Raw genomic sequence first — 20,997 nt, 5'->3', positions numbered from 1 at the left:
TAAAAGTATAAAATTTAGGATTGGCAGTAAATACAGATGCCAGGGTGCGTTAGGTAAAATGCCCCAACCCACCGGACCGAATAAAATACATAAAAAACCTTCTCAGTTATGCTAAAAATCATGGGTAAAAATACGGTTGCGATTGATCGAGTAGTTTTTTCGTTAATCCCGAACAAATAACCCTCTTACTCTTTATGTAATAGTATAGAATAGATAGATAAGAGTGTGTGAAAATGGTTGTTTGTGGTTTCTCTTTAAGGGATATTACTGCATGGATTCAGAATTATTTTCTGAAATAGACCACATTCATTATATAAAATATTAAGCAGTAGGGTTGAATATCTTTTTTATATTGCAACTGTATAAAAAATAAAATACTGTTTTAGTAAAAAGCCCAATATTAATATTAGTTGATAAAAAAAGAGATTTTTTAAGCATGAAATAAAGAAGGATTCAAGGAAATGGGGCATTTAGAAATTTGTACTGGTAGCTTTGGCCTAGTTTCAATAATAAATTAACTTATGGAAGCCAGCTAGCCCCATCTTGTTATTTAGTTTTAATAAACTAATAAAGAAATATCCGTTTTTGGGCACAACAGAATCCTATACGGATACAGCATCGTTCACTAACAGTAACAAGGTGTGTTGTGACATCGAATGGCATAATAGGACCTTATTTTTTAAAAATAGCTTGCCCTCACGATTACGGTCACATCAGATCGATACATCGCCATACTGAAAAAAATGTCTTGCGCACAACTACAAAGAATTAGATAAATTACCGATAACGCTTGGTTTCCAACAAGATGGATAAACATCACATAGAACACAAATATCAGTGGCAATTGTTTAACAACCGTAAAATTTCGAGAAATAGTGAAATTCCACTGGCTCCCAGGCCTCCTTTTGTTGGTGTACGGTTTCTTCTTATGTGGTCACTTAAAAGCAAAGTGTAATAGTAGACCTGTTATGACAGAAGTGCTAAAAGCCAAGATCCGATCATCAGTTTCTGAAATTACTGTTAAAATATTGCGTCGAACCACGCAGAATTTCACTACGAGACTACAAGAATGTCTACGTAGAGAAGATGCTCAACTGCGAGATATGATTTTCAAAAATAAATTTTGCATGTGTATTCATAAACGGCATGGTTTTCCCATTTAAGTGACATAAATAAATTTATTTAACATAAATTTTTCATAAGAATATTTAAATTTAAAAACTTTCCGTTTCCCTGAATAGCTCTGTATATTACAACCGATTCGAAATATAGTACATGGATCCGCTGTATATTTTGTTAGAGTACGTCCGAATGTTAATACCGTAAGATTATCTGGTATCATGAAAGATTATTTACATCCGATGTAGTGAAAATAGTTAAGAAAAAATGTTTGTGTGATGGAAATTCCCTGGGAAACAGGAATGTTTGATAGCAGTTCGTCTGATACTCAATGAAAAAAGATAGGCATCAAATCAGGTGTAAAAGGACGACTTTCATGGGTTTGAAATTCATTATGAGTTTTACAGACTTTTTTACGAGGACGTTCTGAATGTTCTTCCGCTTCACAAGGAGCTTGAAATTAAAAAAAAATAAATATGCTGAATCAAATGATCTATTTTAGAAAAAAGACAACAAAGTAACTCATCGAATAATTGGCAGTAAAAAGGATAAGTCTGACTGATCCATCGTTTTTTATTTTGGTCATTCTTAACCACTTATTGTATCTTTTTATTGTCGGCTCTTAGCTGCCAAATTATAATTGTGTTGCTGTAATTTTTTCGCATTTGTAGAATTTTATCTTATGGAGTTCTTTTCTCACAGTTATTCTACTGGATGGTTTTCAATTTGCATTTGGTATTAATTTTATGTATAAATTCAAATTATGTGACTAAATTAAAGCAGTTATTTATGAAAGTTCTTACTATTCTGTCACTTATCCCCATTCGACCTGCGTCTTCACAGCCCCTCTCTGTAGGTCCTTATTAAGGATGTGGCTGGCTGAAAGGGATGTGAGGAAGCCAACGAAAAAAAATGATTTAATTATAGTGAAAATAGTAGTTTAGCAGACTTGAGTAAATGAAGCTGATATGACCGATAATTGGGGAAAAAGATCGAAATCTTCAGTAAAAACCTTTGGATTCCATTTGATCCCCTTTATCAAAATGATTCTATATTTAGTATAACTACTAAAAAATATAAATCTTTCTGTATAAAAATTTGGGCCCTTTTCGATCGATCCCTTGCTTAACAGGTACCTGTTCAACAGAAGCAAGTTGAAAAATAGATAAGTAAAGAAATTATAAAAAAGCTTTTAAGTCGGGTACCATGGGTCTCCCATTTTTAAAAAAAAGTTTCTATGTCGCCTTTACTAATATAAGATAAAGTATGATTTTCATTTCTGAAAATAAAAGTCTTTAAAAAAAGTATTTTAAGTACGGGTTCCATTCACCTCATTTTTTTGGGAGATTAAAAATATGAGTTTTCTTCAATAAGTATGCCGTATGATAAACTTTATTCAACTACGCCAAAAAAATTAATTTATTAAAAATATTATGAGTACCGCGATGACAACTTGAACGATCGGGTCGAAAATTAAGTGTAAACTGGGATATATAAAAAATACTTCAGTCAAATTTCAACTTTTTGGTAAAAAATTTTCGAGACATGAAGCAAACCTTATCTAGAAGTAATATTGAAACTTTTTCATTCATAAATAATCTCCTTAAAAATTTTAAATTTTAATGAACTACATAAGTTTTTTGTCTTATTAAAACTCAATTTTCTATGACCACCATACAAAAACTAAAAAAATAATTATTGAAAAACTAACCATCCTCCTTTTTTATTTATTCCAAAATTTAATAACATCAATTTCACATATATAAAAGTTTTTTGAGTAATTATTTAAAAATTTTTCTTGAGCCGATCTCGAGATATTATTAAAACGCAGGTCAACATACGTAGTACCTGCACTTTCTGAAAATTTCTATAAATTTTTGTCGTTTTTAGACATCGATTTTTACAAAAAAAATCCGACACCAAAAGTTTTAGCTGATCGCTATTCTTTCTATAGATATAACAGAGCTAGACTCCGGGATGTATAAACTAGAAGATTAAAATAGAAAATTGCTTATAAAACTACAATATCCTTTTAAGTAATTAGTATCCAATGTGTCTAAAATCCTGAACACCAGCATACTTTTTCTGAATTATAAGAATTAATTACGGTACATAAGTGGCATAAATTAGAATTTAACGATGGTTCCTATCAAATACTGACTCCGTAGGGGAAGACACCTTCCACCATCCCCTCCGTTCCGAGCCCTTATGAACTTTACCGGAGGTCATCGAAACCTCGGCTTGGCTTTTCACATATTCCAGTCCACCTCGGCCAGTATGCCACCGATGCGAATGTCATATGTGACATTCCCATTGGTGTAGTACTAATTAATGAACTAAAAACAATCTCACACAACTCACAGAGTCTTAAGTGAGACTGAAAATACCTAAGTAACAAAGGAATTGTACTACCTACCCCTAGAAGTTAAAAAACGTGAGTTCAACACACAACACGAAACATAAAAATATTACATGGAACAATAACAACACAGTAACACTGAAACAAAACAAGGAAAAGAACAACAACAAAAACATACTGCATAGATTTATAAATAATTAAAAAGTTTCTTTCATGCTTTAATACATGTGATAAGAAAATTCCAAGTACTCTTGAAAAACATTAGCCTATAAATCTTATCCCGTACCCTTTGCAAGAGAGGCTATTGTTTAATTTGTACGTCGTAATTATAAGGAATAAGGGGGCAAAGTATATTTTAAACGTATTAATATTAAATTGGATATTAGTGATTTAATATGAATTAATATGTTTATTTAAGATATTTTATGTTGATTAAATGTCAGTTAGTTCTTTTCTTCTATAGTGTAGTGGTTTCTTCACTAAATTGTGAATATAATGAAATTTGTTACAACTGTTGTAGGCAAATTACGCTTTATTGATTTGCAATTACTGATGTTATACTGTTATATATCTTTAAAAATAATGTAACTTCAATTGTCCATTTAATTATACGCTTGATAAAATATTAATTTTTTTTTTTTTATTAATTGTAATATATTTCGTCTACGTTAAGTTTCTATATATTTTACATGATTTTACATAATTTAAATTTTACATTCAGATATTAGCAAAGTTCTATTAACGTTAAAGGTAGGTATGAATGCATTAAATTTAAGGTATTGAATGTTCAATAAAATTTTTCAATTGAAGACTCCAACTATGTTCAAACTAAAGAAATATCAAAACAGTTTACTTTTAATTTTTAAAGTATTAACTTTAAAAAGTGAGTTGCGATATTTCGATTCAAGTTTTTCTTTAAGCCGGGATAAAAAATTCTTACGCAGTCCTGGTCAAGAAGGCTGACTTTTCGTTATTTTACTTTGTTTTCTTTTGTTCCGCTCTAATACATGCCCAGTCATCATGTCCTGCAAAGTAGGTTTACAAACAAAAGAAACGTCAACTTTCCAACTTGCCCCACTCAGATTTTAACCTTAAACTGAGCATAATTCAAGGACTCAACCAATCTTCATCAAATTTTCACATGCACAACTTCAAATAGACTACTACAGGATATTTATATTTCCATGATATTGAGAAAGTAATTATGGAGATTATTGAGTCAAAAAATTTTATACACAGACCTATAAACTCGTATTTTCGTACTTCTCATATCAAACGAAAAGACGTAAAGAAGATTCGTTTTCACTCCCTTTCTTATTACGCGATTGAAATTAATACCGTTCTTTTCTTAGAAAATTCAGTAAAAGGTAAAATAACAGCTTACATGAGTTAAACAGCTCCAGTAGTAAAGAATAATGATTAATTTTTATTGTTGAAAATATGTGCTCAAGAGTTTTTTATTCATATTTTTACATTTTTTCTTTCACTATTTTCGAATGATAGGCAACTAAAAATTTTATCCCTGAATTTTTACGTTTAATATGTATAATCCAATTTGTTTTTTTTTTTTTTTAATCAGAACTTTAATGCTAACGTAGCTACATCCCAAATATTAGGCTCTATCCTCGGAAGCACTACTGATAATAAATAAACCTACCAAAATAGTGACCATTTATAAATTGTATATAAAGACAAACATTTTAATTTAGCATATGTAGGAAAAAATAAAAGAAATACTGATACTTCAATAAACAATCATTTCAATCAACATAAATGCAAAAGATTAAAGAAATCAGCTGTGGGCAATCATTTCCTGGAAAATTGTCATAAACCTGCTTGTAACAATTTTTTTTTGAAAATATACAAAATAAGTAGGAATTATATATATTTGGAAAAGTTATTTTATCAATAGTGAAGCAGAAACTTCACTGTTGAATAATGATAGAGGATCAATATCCAATAATCTGATATTTAAAATTTAAATTTTCTAAAAATCGTTTTGTGATCATTTTCAATTATAAATTTAATATCCTCAATGTTTTTTTAATGGGCGGTTTGATTGTTTTAAAGTTCATAAAATCTTATTCTTCTTAAGATAAATTCTTCTACACAATCTGCCCAACCTATACAAGACATTGCCCACCAAGACAATGTACTATGTCTTTATTTGGCCTTCAATGAAAGTCAAAGACATGTACCAAACTTCAAAGAAGATTGCATCTTAATTGAATTGTAAATGATTTAGATTACAATGAAATTTAAAATGACAACAGCTCTTTATAATAGTTTTTTTTTTTTACTTTTAGGTTTTATTCTTATTTTAAAATTCCAGCTTAAAGTAATATTTTTAATATTTCATAAGTACAGTTTATTTCTCCATTGTTATTATTATTTATTTTCTTTTATTTAATTTTTTTACATATATATATTTAAAATTTTGTCATAATGTCTAATGATGATTGTTTATGGGTATCTATAAGTTACTATAAGTTTCTATATGGGATTGCTTTTTAAGTTAATTTTTCGGTAAACGTTTTTTGGAACAAAATAATATTTTCAAATTTACTATTTAAATCTATTTTACAAATTAAACTAGTTGAAAATTATCCTACAAACTTCTAAGAGTAGCCATTAATTAATACTTGTTTAAGGATGTATAGTAATGAATTCATTATAAAATTGTAACTCTTATACAAACAAAAAAATATTATATTTGTAAAAATAGATGCAGATACGAAATAGAACTCGAATTAACGAAAAGAATCCTGAACATTTTCCGTATAAAATCACTTAAAATCCGCCTATTAATTAATCAGTCCAAGACAATAAAAATAAGAAATATTATTTTCCATAAACCTTTTCAAATATGCTGAACGAATTTTTCATTTAGATATCACAAATACACAAATGAAAGAAATTAAACTGGAAATAATCATTTAGAATGTCAAAAGTCTTTGAAAAATATTTTTCTTGATGAACGTTAAAAATGTATTGTGTTGAAATATTAAAAAAGTAGTTTGTGTCGGTCTTTGTTGGGCAGATTTTTATAAATTATTTTAAATAAATGTAATTGATTCCTTTTACCACAGATAATCCGGCTGGAAAGTATGTTTATTTTTTTTTTTTTTTTACTTGGATTATCCTTACCGGGGTTGTATTATTTTTTAATTTCAAATTTTCTTATATAGAATGATTCCAGATTCCACGGCAATCTCTCAGGAGATTCTGTAGACAAAAATAAGAAATAAATTCACATAAATGTAGGTCAGAAAACGGTTCGTTAGCGAGTTTCGGCTAGCCAAACACTTAGACCTGCTTTCTGCTCAGTCTGAAAATAAACTGTACTAAATAAAATTCTTGGGGTATATAAAGAGGGATAAATTTGGTGCTTCCTTGTGGGTATTGATCTAAGAAATTGAATAAAAGTGGTCCAAACTTATTTTCGTTTTAAGAAAAACTGAGTAAAACATGAAACTTTTTTCGGAAAATACACTTTTTAGATTTGGAATATAACAACTTTGCTAATTTACCAATAAACGAGTAAACATTTCTAGTTAACTTTATAAAGGTTTTAATACTGAAAAAATTGATGTAAATAAGATATATTAAAATTAAACATACATTTTTAATTTGAATGTTTTATTTGTTTATTGGTAAATTAACAAAGTTAATTTATTTGAAACGTAAAAAAGTATATTCTCCTAAAAAACGTTTTCGTATTTTACCAGTTTTTCTTAAAACCTACCTGCGATTGAGGTATGGGACGATTATTCAATTCCTTAGATTAAAAACCATAAGGAACCACCAACATTACCCCTCGATTAAACTTACCCCCAGAATTTTTGCACAGTTTAATTTCTTAGACGGGGTAGAAAGCGGTAGAAAACGTTGTACAAGTCGAAAGTACTAGACGATCCGTTTTCTGACTACTGTTTATATGAACTTTTTTTCTAATTACCTGCTCTAGAATCAACTACTGAAAGATTACTGTGCAATTTGGAATCACTCTGTATTGTATAAATCTGTTTTTTAATTTTTCATTAATTTTTTCTTCATTGTATTGTTTTGTATTTTATAACAAATTTTAAAAATACCGTTTTAGCTATTAATGAGAATTTTATAACATTTGAAATGCGCATCAAGTTAATTACTTTGTATAAACAGTTTATAAACGAACTTCAAGTTATTTTATTTTTAAAAAAATAAAACATTTAACATAGCTCTTTCTGCATGTTAAATATGAATAATGCACAGAGTAATTTTTATATGGTTTAAAGATTATTTATGTTTTCTAACAAATCTTTAGTTTTTTAATATGTATATTAAAACAATTAAAGGACTACATTATTGAAAGTTACATATCATAATATTTACAATTATATATCACATAAAGCACAGGTTCAATTTACATTAATTTAAAAACTAATATCACCTGCTTATAAATCTTATCTATATTCAACATTAATTCTTTTATGTAGAATACAAGCTTGTTGACTGATTAACTTGAACATAACCTCTTAGCCAAATTTATCTTAAATATAAGACTATATATCTAGGAAATTATTACTAAAGTAATGTATAAATATATAAAAAAATAATTTCATGAATAATTTAAATTTATAAAAAACAACATAAATGGTAAAAAAAAAACTATGATTAAAAGTAAATATTTACCCGGATTTACAGCGTCTCCAGAAACAAAGAGAATCAATACCAACAGCAGTGAACAAAGCGGTTCCTGTAACAAGGTATTTTTCATTAATTTTTAATGAACAGTTTTTTTTATAATAAACAAGTTGTAATTAGATATTCGGCTATATATTGTAAATAAAATAGAAATAGTTGAGCATAAAAGTGAATAACAAAGTACAATAAATAGTAACAATACTAGTCATTGTATATTAAAATTTGATAATATTATAAATGATTTTATAGCACATTGTCATGAATAATTTTTGTTAGTTGCTATCTGTTAGTTTAGAATTTACACCATAACGTAGATTTTTCAAATAAATGAAATAGAAAATAATATGTAACTCATCAAAATTTGAAAAACTAATAAAAATAAATGACATAAGGAGTTAAATTAAAATATTTCAAAAAGGTATAACTTTTCTTTGTCATAACTAGATGACAAAAGATAATTAAAATCTAAAATTTCCTTAAATCTAATGGAATTCCTGAAATGTAATTCTTGAATTAATTTCAGGACATGTAAAATAATGATACTACTGATCTAATGATCAGTATCAATCTAATGATTTTATAAAATATTTTGCTTCCTCTTTTGTGTAGATAAAGGTCGGTTTTAAATCTGTCAGCTTCCTGTGCTCTTGCATTTATAATTTGGTTACAAAGAAATTGACATGTAAAAACACCCACTCTAGGGTTATTAAATCCTATATTAAACTCCGAATTAAATATTCCATAAAACTTAGAAAACTTGTACAAAACCATTAAACAGCTTATGAAAATAGCGAATATTATTTTTAGTTTTTATGTTAGATAAATTTGTACGTTGTTATTGTGGCCAAAGTGGCTTTCTCTGGCTATCATCTCCCCTAGTTTCGTTAGCTGGTTGGCCTGTTGCAAAAAAACGCTTTAGAATACCAGTAATTCTGGTTTTTCCAATGGGTTTCACTACATCTACAAAAAAGCTGACGACATGCACAAAGTTTCTTTCCTTTTTGGGTACTGAAGTAAAACTCAACGGACTAATTTCTATTTATTTTAGAACCGTTAAAAGTTCTATGTCTGAATGGAGCCTATTTTCGTATTTAGCAAGATAAAATTATTCTGATCTACTTTACATCTGTTTATGAATAATCGGTTTCTAAAAGAAATTACATAATTTTCAACAACATTAAAACACTGGAAAACGGAACCTTCAACGGGCTTATCATGCTTATAACGAATTTTCCACTGCAAGAAGTTTAATAAAGGATCAGGATCATGTACCTTGCTTGTTTACGTCTGTCACGATCAATTTCATTTCTACTTCGTTTTCTTGAACCTTTATTATTTTGCTAAACTGTTGAGCTATCTTCCATAATAGACACAAAATAACAACAAGCACAAATAAATAAAATATCACTTGGCACTCAGAAATTGTAAATTAAACTCACAACTTCAGGTTAGTTGCCGTTCATACATAACCTAGATGCTAGTCGCGGCGGATTGCGCATGCGCTAGACGCTGTACCAAGAGAAAGAAGATGTAACTTGATTTAAACCAAACAGATTTTTTGATTTAACTTGTTTTACAGGAATTGTCTGCATTGAATGAAGTAGAACAAGAAAATTATAACTTGTTTTGCACCAAACGTAGCACGACTTCATGTATCGACCTTAGAAGAGTAATTTACTATTATCCCGCAAATTAAAAAAAAATGGATATAGCGCCCATTTTGAATCTAAGCTCTTAGTTTGTGAAGCTTCAGAGATAGGTAGCAGCAAAACACTCTGCAGATCAAATGTAACACTTATAAAACTATTGTCGTTTACTGCACACATTTTATCTTCTTCTTTTGCTCTATAGCATCATTTTTTCTTTGTAATTGAGCTTCATACGTTCATCAGTGAATTTTCATGATTTTTACAAATTATGCACTGATCTTTCTTGGGCTGCAAAAATAAAAGATTGTAATTTTCACCAACATCTGTACGCAATTTCTTAGATAACTGATTCATTCATTTTTTAAGTTTTCGCTCTTTATTTTGCCTCTTCTACATAAAACTGATACACTATTTTAATTGATAAATTAACAAACATCTACATAGCGCCTCTTAGTTGCTTTTCGGCATTATTGGACCTGAACAGTCGGAAAGCTTTCAATATTCCATTCTTGACACTTTGCATTACTAATGAGTCTCTTGTTGAGAAGTACCTTTTTCCCTCCAATAAATATCTCTTTTGTAACTTCAATTGCTCGTGCTATTCCCTTTCTACAGGGCCATGGCTAATTCATAAATTCTTTAAAGAAAAGGTTTTGCAAGTACGTACTCATTCATAATACTCTTATTTCTGTTTATTCCTGTTCAACTATGTATTTTATGGTTTTTTCGGTTGGTTTGAAAAATGGTTAATTAAAAAACCTTTTTCAGACAATAATCCAGTCTCAAAAATGAACAAATCTCTTTTCTCAAATCAATATCAAATTTAGAACACTTCCACCTACATGAATCACACAGTTCATATCTATCAGTGATTTACTAGCCTTTATGCCTTTATTTATTTTATAAAACTAGCCTGATATCCTGCATTTTTTAATTTTATTTCTCTTCCAGCTTTTCTTCATTATTAAATCAGATTAAGGTAAATCTTTGGAATTTTAAATTACTTACGCTTAAGAATATATTTTTTTTAAAACTTCTTCTATGACTACTTACTATACAATAAGTATAAGAATTTTTTTAAAAATTAAAAATACAAAAACGAACCGTTTTGTATTATTACAAATACAGTTATACACAAATATATATTATTTTCTGGAAATGTATTTAACTTTTTGTATTTTTCTGGAGTAAGGCTATTTTTAAACTGCAGTATTTGTCAAAACCCTGATACAGATAGATACCTAAACTTTTATCCGATTGCTATACTTTTTTTTTTAAAGATGCAGTTCCAGCAGCAATAACGGAAATATAATAATTAATATAAATTCATAAAAATTTGCAAAAACAACCATTACTTGCAATAAAAAAGAATTTTAAATTTATAAAAAACAAAAAAAGAAAGAAATATACAATTTCTTATGATAAACTAACAAAAAAACATTCTGATAAAAACAATAAAAACAATGAATGACGCCACTAAATACAAAATATTCCAAAGTGATATCGATATTTATCGACAATATTAATAATATATTTAAAAAATAAAAATTTGCAAATCATCTCATCAAAACAGACGTATATAAAAAAATATTAACAAAAGAAAAATGAAAATTTCATGTACTGCAAATTTCAAGTGCCTTATAAAATAATAAAAAAACACTGATTTATTTTACTTTATTTTTTTTTATATTGTAATTTTTCTATTCATACGAAATGAGATTTTTATTAGTATAAATATATGTCATATTATCTTTTTATGCGAAAGTGTGTCTGTATCAGCATTACGCGAGAACCAATCGACCGATCCCTTTCAAATTTGCAGGATAGAATCATGTTATCAAGGGAAGGTTTTAAGCCATTTATCGAATCCCAAATCCACCCCCCACCCACCAATTGGGGTGAAAGTTGTGAATTAAAGATATTCATTAAAGAAAAATAATTAACTCATTATTATATTTCTGTCGCCATGGTAATTGAAATTAGGTTGAGGAGCTTTACTAGTTAAAGATCAATGTACTTCAGTTATCATAGTTACTACTGTTTTGTCTTTTGTAATTTAGTTCGTATTTTATGGTTTCTATAAAGTCTGATTGCCTTAATTGTCATTTGTTAGTATTATACTCACAACCATAAGGATAAAAAAGAATGTGGCAGTTCAGGGGGCGGAACCGTCTGGCTAGACCGTGATCGGCCCACGAACTCGCCTGATTCAATTTGGGTCCCGGAGGTTTAGTGGGCGAAGCCCCTACCGGCTAGTACATATTTATTTATTTTCTTTTTTATCATTTTACTAATATAGGTAAAATTAACAAAATAAACCCAATTATTTGACTATATATTAAGTAGATTTACTGATAATAACAATATAAGTAGATTTAAGGAAATTTACTGAGAATATCAAGATAAGGTATAAAAAAGGACTAACTTTAACGATGAGAAAAATCACGTTAATGCCACGTTTGTAAAAAGAACATTTCCTCATGCCACTGTTAGTCTATTCAATACAACATTCAATGTATTTTTTATAACATGTATCAACTTTTGTTTCTTAGTAATGCAAAATACCGTTGATTACAAACTTCGAATCAAAACGCGCTCGCACACAACCACACACACACACATCAGTTCATTAAATAAATAGAAAAGATTAGGAACGTCTTGTATGATTATAGATTCAGAGTACTGAATGTATTTATTTTCATGCAATCAACTTCAAGACAACTTAAAATATAACCATATATAGATAAAAAATAACAGAAATAAGTAATTCCTACAATAGGAAAAAGAAAATAATACTGGGAAAATAAAAATAAGAAGAATAAACCGTAGGAAAACAACAGAAAACGTCGAAGGACAACAAGAACTGAATTAAATAAACATTGATCAGAGAGAGAATGATGAAATCCCACTTGGAAACAGTTTTAAGCAATTCAATTTCATATATATTTTATTTCTTCTAAGATATTGGTATTAAAGCGTTAAAATAGAAAATACAATTGAAAATATTGATTTATAACTTACTGATTAAAATAACATTATCATAAGTTTATATTATTTGATGCAAATTAATTGCTTCACATTGAAATGTGAAATTTTCATATTTCAATGTGAAGCAATTAAAAACTAAAAGTTCCATGTTGTTGAACAAATAAAATTTATTCTGTTCGATTATTCAAAAATTATTTTGTTATTTTTTGAATTAATTTCAATTAATAATAATCATACTCCAAAATAGAAAAAAATGTCGCAGCGCGTACAGACACCCCTTCGCCGCCAAACTTTCATGTAATATTAGATATGTAATCATAAACCACGCTATTAAATTAAGTTATACTCTTTTGTACTTCTATTCATAAAAAAAAAAATCAGGACGGATTGATCTTTTTACACATTATTACTGGCTAAAAAATGCATTAAGTAAGGTAAAGGTTAGTGTTCCTCTGACGTCATTAGTTTAAGTGAGCTCCCTGTATTGACGTCATTTCAGATGTTTTTGCTTTGTCATCATTAAATATCAAATGATTTAAGTTCATTACTAAGCTACGTAATATGTTATCCTTAACATATTTATTTTATAAACATAATTATTAATTACTAATATATATAAATATATTTTTTATTAAAAACTACTTTTTTTTTTAACTAATGAATTATTTGTAAAAAAATCTTGGCTATACATATGAAAAACAATCAGATTTAAAAATAAAAATAGCATTTTACCCAATTTTCAAAAAAAAAAAAATGTTATTGTTTTTTTAGAAAATGCAACATAGAGAAAACATTTTGTTACTTCCGGTAACTTTATTATTTATTTTTTAAGAGAGAAATATCGCGTTATATAGCCCTTTAAAGCCAGTCACAAGCTCAGTTTTCATCCATCTTAGAATTACAAAACTGTAGGCAACCAGCGTTACAGCGCAGGTATTGATGCTCTTCACTTTATTGTCCCCGCTCAATTGCGACTTCATGATAGCACGCACACAAGCTTTGAGGCCAGATGTAAGAGCCTCCTTTGCTTGGTCGTGGCTGATTCCCACATCCTGAATGAAGCCAAGATACCGGTAGATTTCCCCAGTCTGCATAGCTGTCATCAACGAAAGGGAATCCATGAACGACACACTACAATCATCCGTTCGCGACCAAACTCCTTTTCTCATGACATTAACTCTACACTTGTCTAAACCAAACCTCATACGTATGTCGACACTGAATTTCTCGACCAACCTAACAAGCCGCTGGACACCCTTCCTGGTCAGAAAGAAATTTTATATCATCCAAGTACATGAGGGGGGTATAAGAGTATTGGCCAATTGCAAACCCCTCATTGGCCGATTTCAGGATGTTGGAGAGAGGGTTCAGCGCCATACAAAACCAGAGCGCACTAAGAGCATCACCCTGAAATATGCCTTGCTGAATCACCACCTCGCCAATGGTCGCGGTCTCCTTATTAGGGATGGTCAACACAAGACAGGTGCACCATTTATCCATTGCGCATGGCAGGAACCGGACGATGAAGGGGGTCAACCTTATATAAAACAAGCACCTCCACGAGCCAAGAATGCGGCATAGAGTCGAAAAAGGCTTTCCTAGTCTATATAAGTCTATATAAGCTGTTTATAGATCACACCGACTCTTTTTAGCCAAGGCAGAGAGAACACTGTCCACCACTAAACTGCTCCTTGCAACTTTTACTGTTTTTTCAACAACCCTTCTGTTCTTCCGCAATAATCCGATGCCGCTCTAGATGGTCAGATATTTTGGCACACAAGATAGATGTAAAAATTTTATAAATTGTTGGTTGATATAAACTTTTAATACTTTTCCGGCATTAGTTATTTATTGTTATTCAGCGGAAAAATAATGATGCGTTAGAAAAAGTTACCTAAGATTTATATTTTGTAACTGTGATAATTTATGATGAAGTTTTATGTAAAATTATCATGAATGTTTAAATAAAACGAAAAAAAGTTTAAGCAAATTTAAAAATCAGTATTTTTTTAATTTTTATTTCATCCGTCAACCTTAAAAAACATCTCCCAGAATTTTTTTGGATATTTCTAGGTTTAGTATATTAAATAGAATAAACTAAAATAAAATTCGTTGAAAAACATATAACTAATAAAACGTTACCTAAAATTTATTTTTTAGGAGTGTAGGTGATTGTGATAAAAATTTTATTATTATTATTATTATTATTATTATTACTTTTATTATTTAAAAATTAAATAATGCTAAAATGTTTAAATAAATTAAAAAATAAATCAATTTCAAAACATTGATATTATTACAATTTCAATGACACCCTCACCACAATTTTTCCCCCGACGTAATTTTTATTAATAAAAGCCAGATAAAATTTTAATTACTTACTTTACTTTTTCGTGTCCGAGCGATGAGACATTAAAACCATTGCGACTAGTATTGTGCCACCGAAACACCAGAAGCATTTCCTTGCTACAGATCTTCTAGTGTGCAAATTTTAATTAATGAAATATTTGTATCTTACAAGGGAAGGCTTCGAATCAGACTTCATCTTTATTTTTTTAATTTAAATATTTACTTATTAATAATAACACAACTTTTTAACAATTTTTTCAACTTTTTTTAAATTTAAATCTATTGATTTATTGATAATTATTAACAGTTAGTATTATATCGAGTCAAAAATGTTCAATCCGTATCTACCCTACATATTTCTTTTTCTGGTTCAAAAGACTATGAAATGTGAAAATCCCGCAAAAAATTGCATATAGATGTGCGTGTGTGTGTGTGTGTGTGTCCGTTCTGGCCTTACATAGCTTAATATCTTAGAAATAGTTTGAAGTAGAAACTTGAAATTAGATAAAAAATCTGTATGTATGAAGCATTAATTCTACAATTTTTGTTAATTAATATATGTCGAGGTTGTCGAGACACAAACTGATTTTTTTCAGGATTTATTTCATTTACAAAAACTAATAAATATTAGCTAACATTAACAGTGGAAGTTAATTTTGATTCATAAAATAATATCAAATGATATAGCTGCTTAATTTGTTGTTGTGTTGTTAGTTATTAGTTATTTTTTGTTATTATCAATATTATACTGTCTTGTATTATCTATATTATAATGCACTGTTTAAAGTTTGTTATTGTATGCATTATGAATGTAAAATGCAATAGTATTGTTCATGCATGCGTTTTACCTCGTTTTATTGTTATACGATTTTTCCGTCATTGCAGTTTTGAATGCTTATAACTCGATACGAAACCATTAACAGAAAAAAGAGTTTCGTTGTCGTTTTTCTTGTAAAATTTTAAATCAAAATCAAGTCATATACCTTCCTACTTAAAAAAATTAAGTTTGATTCAATATGGCGGATCCAAGTGGCGGACAAACATTAAAAACCTACCACAATGCAGATTTTTATTTAACTATATAGAACCCCATTTCTTTCTGCCTCCAAATACCTAGCAGATGTGCGGTATAAAGCCGTTTCCATAGTTAAATATCACATTGTGTATAAAACGCAAACTTATACAAGCCTGAGTAGCTCTAGTACACTAAGGAAATCTAATGGTTGCAAATACAATTTTCTGAATTAGAACGAAACTTTTAAAAATATTTCAACAGGGAAACTAAAAAAATGAGAAGCTTACGTATAGAAGTGTTTACATAAAAAAATTGAAAATCGGGTAGTTGATAAAATACCAAAAGAAGAGGTTATAAAAATATCTTTATCAAGTGGAAATTTTATGATAGAATCTCATGAAAATAAAGTTAAGGCTAGTGGGTCTTTTGTGAAGGTTACTGAAATAGGTTTTTTCTAGAACCGGAAGTTACTAATCGTGAGTTAAGCAGTACAAGAATACAAACATAAAATACGATTTGAGATTATTGTAAGAGAGATTATAGCTTCAATGAATGAGGCACAAAATAAGAAATAATACAGAATCGCATAAAACTAGGGAAAAAATTAAACGCTAACAAAAAAAAGAATAAAAAGTTTTTTCACCCACTTAACTCAATCTTAAAGTTTAGAAGTGTTTTTAGTTAGTACTACATTATTTTAACGCTGAAATATATTTTTTCTTTATTAAGAAACATACCCTATTTTATATTAATTTTGTTGAAATTCATTGGAATTTCAGTGAAATATATTTTGAAAGGGTTAAAAGTTAAACAAACTCTAATTTTTACCAAACAACTTTTCTAACTGGATATAAACGACCTTTGCTAGTTAGACGGTCGTTTTCCAACTTCTCACAGGGCAAGAACAATGAGATAATAGTGTGAGAGGCGTCGTGCAAAGAGGTTATTGAAGAGCAAGAATAATGTCACATTTAACTTTGACTTTCTTTGCTTTCTCTACGGAGTTTGTATCAGTTGTAAGTCGGTTGATACGTTAGCATGCTGAAACAAGCTCTTTTATTTTTTTTTAACTTAAAGTTACATTTTTTTCTTATTAGTATATTTCGCTGGGTATTATATTATATAATAATATGGTTACATCAAAACTTTTTTCATTTTTTTCCCATTAAGTATTTATTCTAAAGCATATCAGAATGTTGCTTTAACAATTTTAAAATAAAAATTTTTATTAAAAAAGATAATAATAAAATCTTTAAATATAAATATACGGATCTTTCTTTTCACTTCAGTATACTGAAGTGAAGAACAAAATGTATCATCAGAGTGAATCTGATTAAAATAATATAAAAAATAATCATATTTAAAAATTCTAATAAAAACTTTCAGTGCTATTGATATTATGCTAGCACAGGCATTATGACTTTTTATATAAACTAGAAAAAGACGGGCGTATAGTCCACCCGGAAAATGTAACTAAATAACGTTCATGAATTTAGCGTACTAACAAAAAAAAATCGTTTACAACAAAAAGCTGCAAAATCCTGAACATTTTTTGCAGTTTAGGGTTGTGAATTTTTAAAAAGCTCTAACCCCCAATGTTTTCCTTCTTTATTCGCAAAGCACAAATATAATTTTAAATAAATCGTTCGTATAAAGAAGTATAAATCGTTCGTACGAATGAATCAATGCGTTGCGCGCAGCAGCTGCCCGTTGCACCATGTGGTCCGTTCTGCGCTTATAGCAGCTAAAATAAAAATGTTAGCACATACATTAAATAAACAAATCCACCCACCATCCTATTTTATGGGAAACAGGTACTAATTAAAATTTATTTGGTACATCTATGTAAACTGTATTGTGGAAACGGAACTTGAGATTTGAGAAACTCCAGCGATTTCGTATTTATCAGTAGATATTAACTACTTTGGGATATCAGCTTTGAAGAGATGTAATTTACTTTTTCTGCCAATATAAAATATATAATAATTTCAAAGTATTGTTAGGGAGTCGAAAGTGATAAATTCGCATCTACCCTATATTATATTTTCTAGTTCACAAGACCAAGAAATATCAAAATCCCGAAAAAAAATTGCATACAGATTTTGTGTGTGTGTGTGTGTGTATGTGTGTGTTGGCCTTAGCTTAATATCTTAGAAACAGTTTGACATGGAAACTTGAAATTACATAAAATTCTATGTATGAAGCATTAATTCTACAATTTTTATTATTAAATATATTCCAAGACCATGGAGAGAGACAGAAATTAGTATACGTATCATTACTCAATAAGAATTTTAAAGGATTAATATTTTATTTATTTTTTTACCACATCATTTATTTTTTGGAACTAGTAATATTTTTTAAAACTAATTTTTAAAACAAAAATCTCCAATCAAATATTAAAAATATACAGCTGAGTCAATACTAAGGAAAATCCTCAACAACTTTAAAACTGTTCCAGATAGACTACTGAAAGTTTGAGGAAGGTATTGGTCAACTAACTACTTTACTTTTTGACAAGAAATAAAATTTTACCAGTTTCTTGAGGGGTGGCCCAGGGGTTGTAACTCAAATATTTTAAATTGTAACACCCTTTGAGTGATACATCATTTTAAAGTTCACATTAAGACAAGAAAATTTTTATAAGTGAAAAGTTGTAAAAAAATAAAAAATAAAAAACAAAAAAAAAATAATAATTTTTAATTTATTAAAAAATTAAAAGTAAAAAATAAAAAGTAATAGTAGATAAAAGGGGTGCGAAGGATTCCAGTTAGATTTTTAGTGATTAAAATAAAAGAAATCCTACTTTTTTTCTGTAATGCGATCTAAAATTTATTATTCCATTAACATTCTATCAGTTTTTTTTCTATCAATTTAACTTTTGCTTTCATAAAATTTCCATTTTATATTTTGTTTCATAAAAAATAAATATTGTTGCATTAACTAAAATAGAATATAATATTATTTCATATTTAAATGTTCACTATTCCTTGTACAATACACTACGAAATAAATAATGGAACATTTAACTGTAACATCATTCATTTTTAATAAATGTAGAGAAAACATTTACTTTTCCATTTTTTCCTACCAAGGATTAGGTAACTAATTGCATCCTGAGACCTATTTTCTCAGACTTTCTAAACTCCTTCAATCATCTAACTATCAGCTAGATGATATTGTAATGTTAGATGAGGGAAACGATTTATCTGCAAATAGTTCAGACGTCTATTATATCTTAACTAAACGTTTTTTTTCAAACAAAGGAAAAAAAAAATTATTTCCTGGTTGATGTTTGTACTTTATTTTCATTTTGTATTTGTCTTTTACTGTCCTATAAAACTTAAATTTTTTTCAGAAATATATTACAACAGTAATAAAACTGTATAATTATTTTAACCCAGAATAAAACATTCTGTCCATAATATTCAAATTAAAACTGTCTTCTAAAAATAAAAATTTAATATAATATTAAAAACTGCGTCAATATAATTAGAAAAATAAAATAAGGATTATAACAATCCAGTATTTAAAAATTAACTAGTTTAGTAAAAAAAATATTAAGTATCATTAATATTAATTCTATTATATTTTTATACCGCTTGATATAACTGTTAATAAAACCATATTTTAAGATCTTAAAATAGGAGGAGAAAAGATTATGGAGGTAGAAGAATTTTGTTATTTGGGAAGTAGAATTACTAAAGATGGACGAAGCAGGAGCGATATAAAATGCCGAATAGCACAAGCTAAACAAGCCTTCAGTAAGAAATATAATTTGTTTACATCAGAAATTAATTTAAGTGTCAGGAAAAGATTTTTGAAAGTGTATGTTTGGAGTGTCGTTTTATATGGAAGTGAAACTTGGACAATCGGAGTATCTGAGCAGAAAAGATTAGAAGCTTATGAAATGTGGTGCTATAGGAGAATGTTAAAAATCAGATGGGTGGATAAAGTGACAAATGAAGAGGTATTGCGGCAAATAGATGAAGAAAGAAGCATTTGGAAAAATATAGTTAAAAGAAGAGACAGACTTATAGGCCACGTACTAAGGCATCCTGGAATAGTCGGTTTAATATTGGAAGGACAGGTAGAAGGGAAAAATTGTGTAGGCAGGCCACGTTTGGAATATGTAAAACAAATTGTTAGGGATGTAGGATGTAGAGTGTATACTGAAATGAAACGACTAGCACTAGATAGGGAATCTTGGAGAGCTGCATCAAACCAGTCAAATAACTGAAGACAAAAAAAAAAGAAAAAAAAAGATATTCTTTTTGTTTACTTCAAAAAAAGAGGAGTTCCTAAATAATCCCCTGAGCTTTTTTGCGCATTTTTAAAAGTATTTTTCCTTATATTCATCTGTTTTTTATTTTGTAAAGGCGGATTACCTGGTAGTCCTGCAGTCGTTTCTTGTTTTTAAATTAAGTGAAAAATTAATTATCTGCAAGACAAATGGAAGATTTTTCATCCAAACATTGGTATTGCGAAATAGCAGGTGATGCTTTTCTAATATTTTGTTTATTCTTTTACGGGTTTTCAAAAACTTTGTTGAAACTCTTTTTGTGAAAGAATGTAGGTTTCGTATTCCAAAGATCATCTTACGTTCAACAGTAATAATTTTACAATTTCCTGCATTCTTTTTTCTTACTGGAGTCGCCTTCTGCAATTCATGCAAATAACTTTTTTCTTACAGATAGCATATTTGTTGAACTATCTGTATTTTAAATTATAAAAAACTAAACGACAAAGTAAAATTGCTTGCAACTAAAACTGATAGGAAAAGAGTTGATAATACTTTTTACATTTTCTGTGTAATTTTTCAATTTTAAGAA

At 28.6% G+C, this 20,997-nt stretch overlaps 1 protein-coding gene across 3 annotated transcripts in view; it reads right to left on the bottom strand.

Annotated features, from left to right (window-relative positions):
• Positions 1 to 20,997, bottom strand: part of LOC142319316 (suppressor of lurcher protein 1-like) — a 1,297,987-nt gene that overhangs the window by 936,904 nt on the left and 340,086 nt on the right. For all 3 annotated transcript variants that reach the window (XM_075356472.1, XM_075356462.1, XM_075356483.1), the window contains exon 3: positions 8,153 to 8,216. In XM_075356472.1, coding sequence (XP_075212587.1) covers positions 8,153 to 8,216 — 64 coding nt within the window. The remainder of the gene's footprint in view (positions 1 to 8,152; positions 8,217 to 20,997) is intronic.

This window comes from Lycorma delicatula, chromosome 1 (genome assembly GCF_047948215.1).
Source record: "Lycorma delicatula isolate Av1 chromosome 1, ASM4794821v1, whole genome shotgun sequence".
Classification (NCBI taxonomy): Eukaryota; Metazoa; Arthropoda; class Insecta; order Hemiptera; family Fulgoridae; genus Lycorma; species Lycorma delicatula.
Note: the sequence above shows the minus strand (reverse complement) of the source record. Positions and strands in the feature narration are given on the sequence as shown.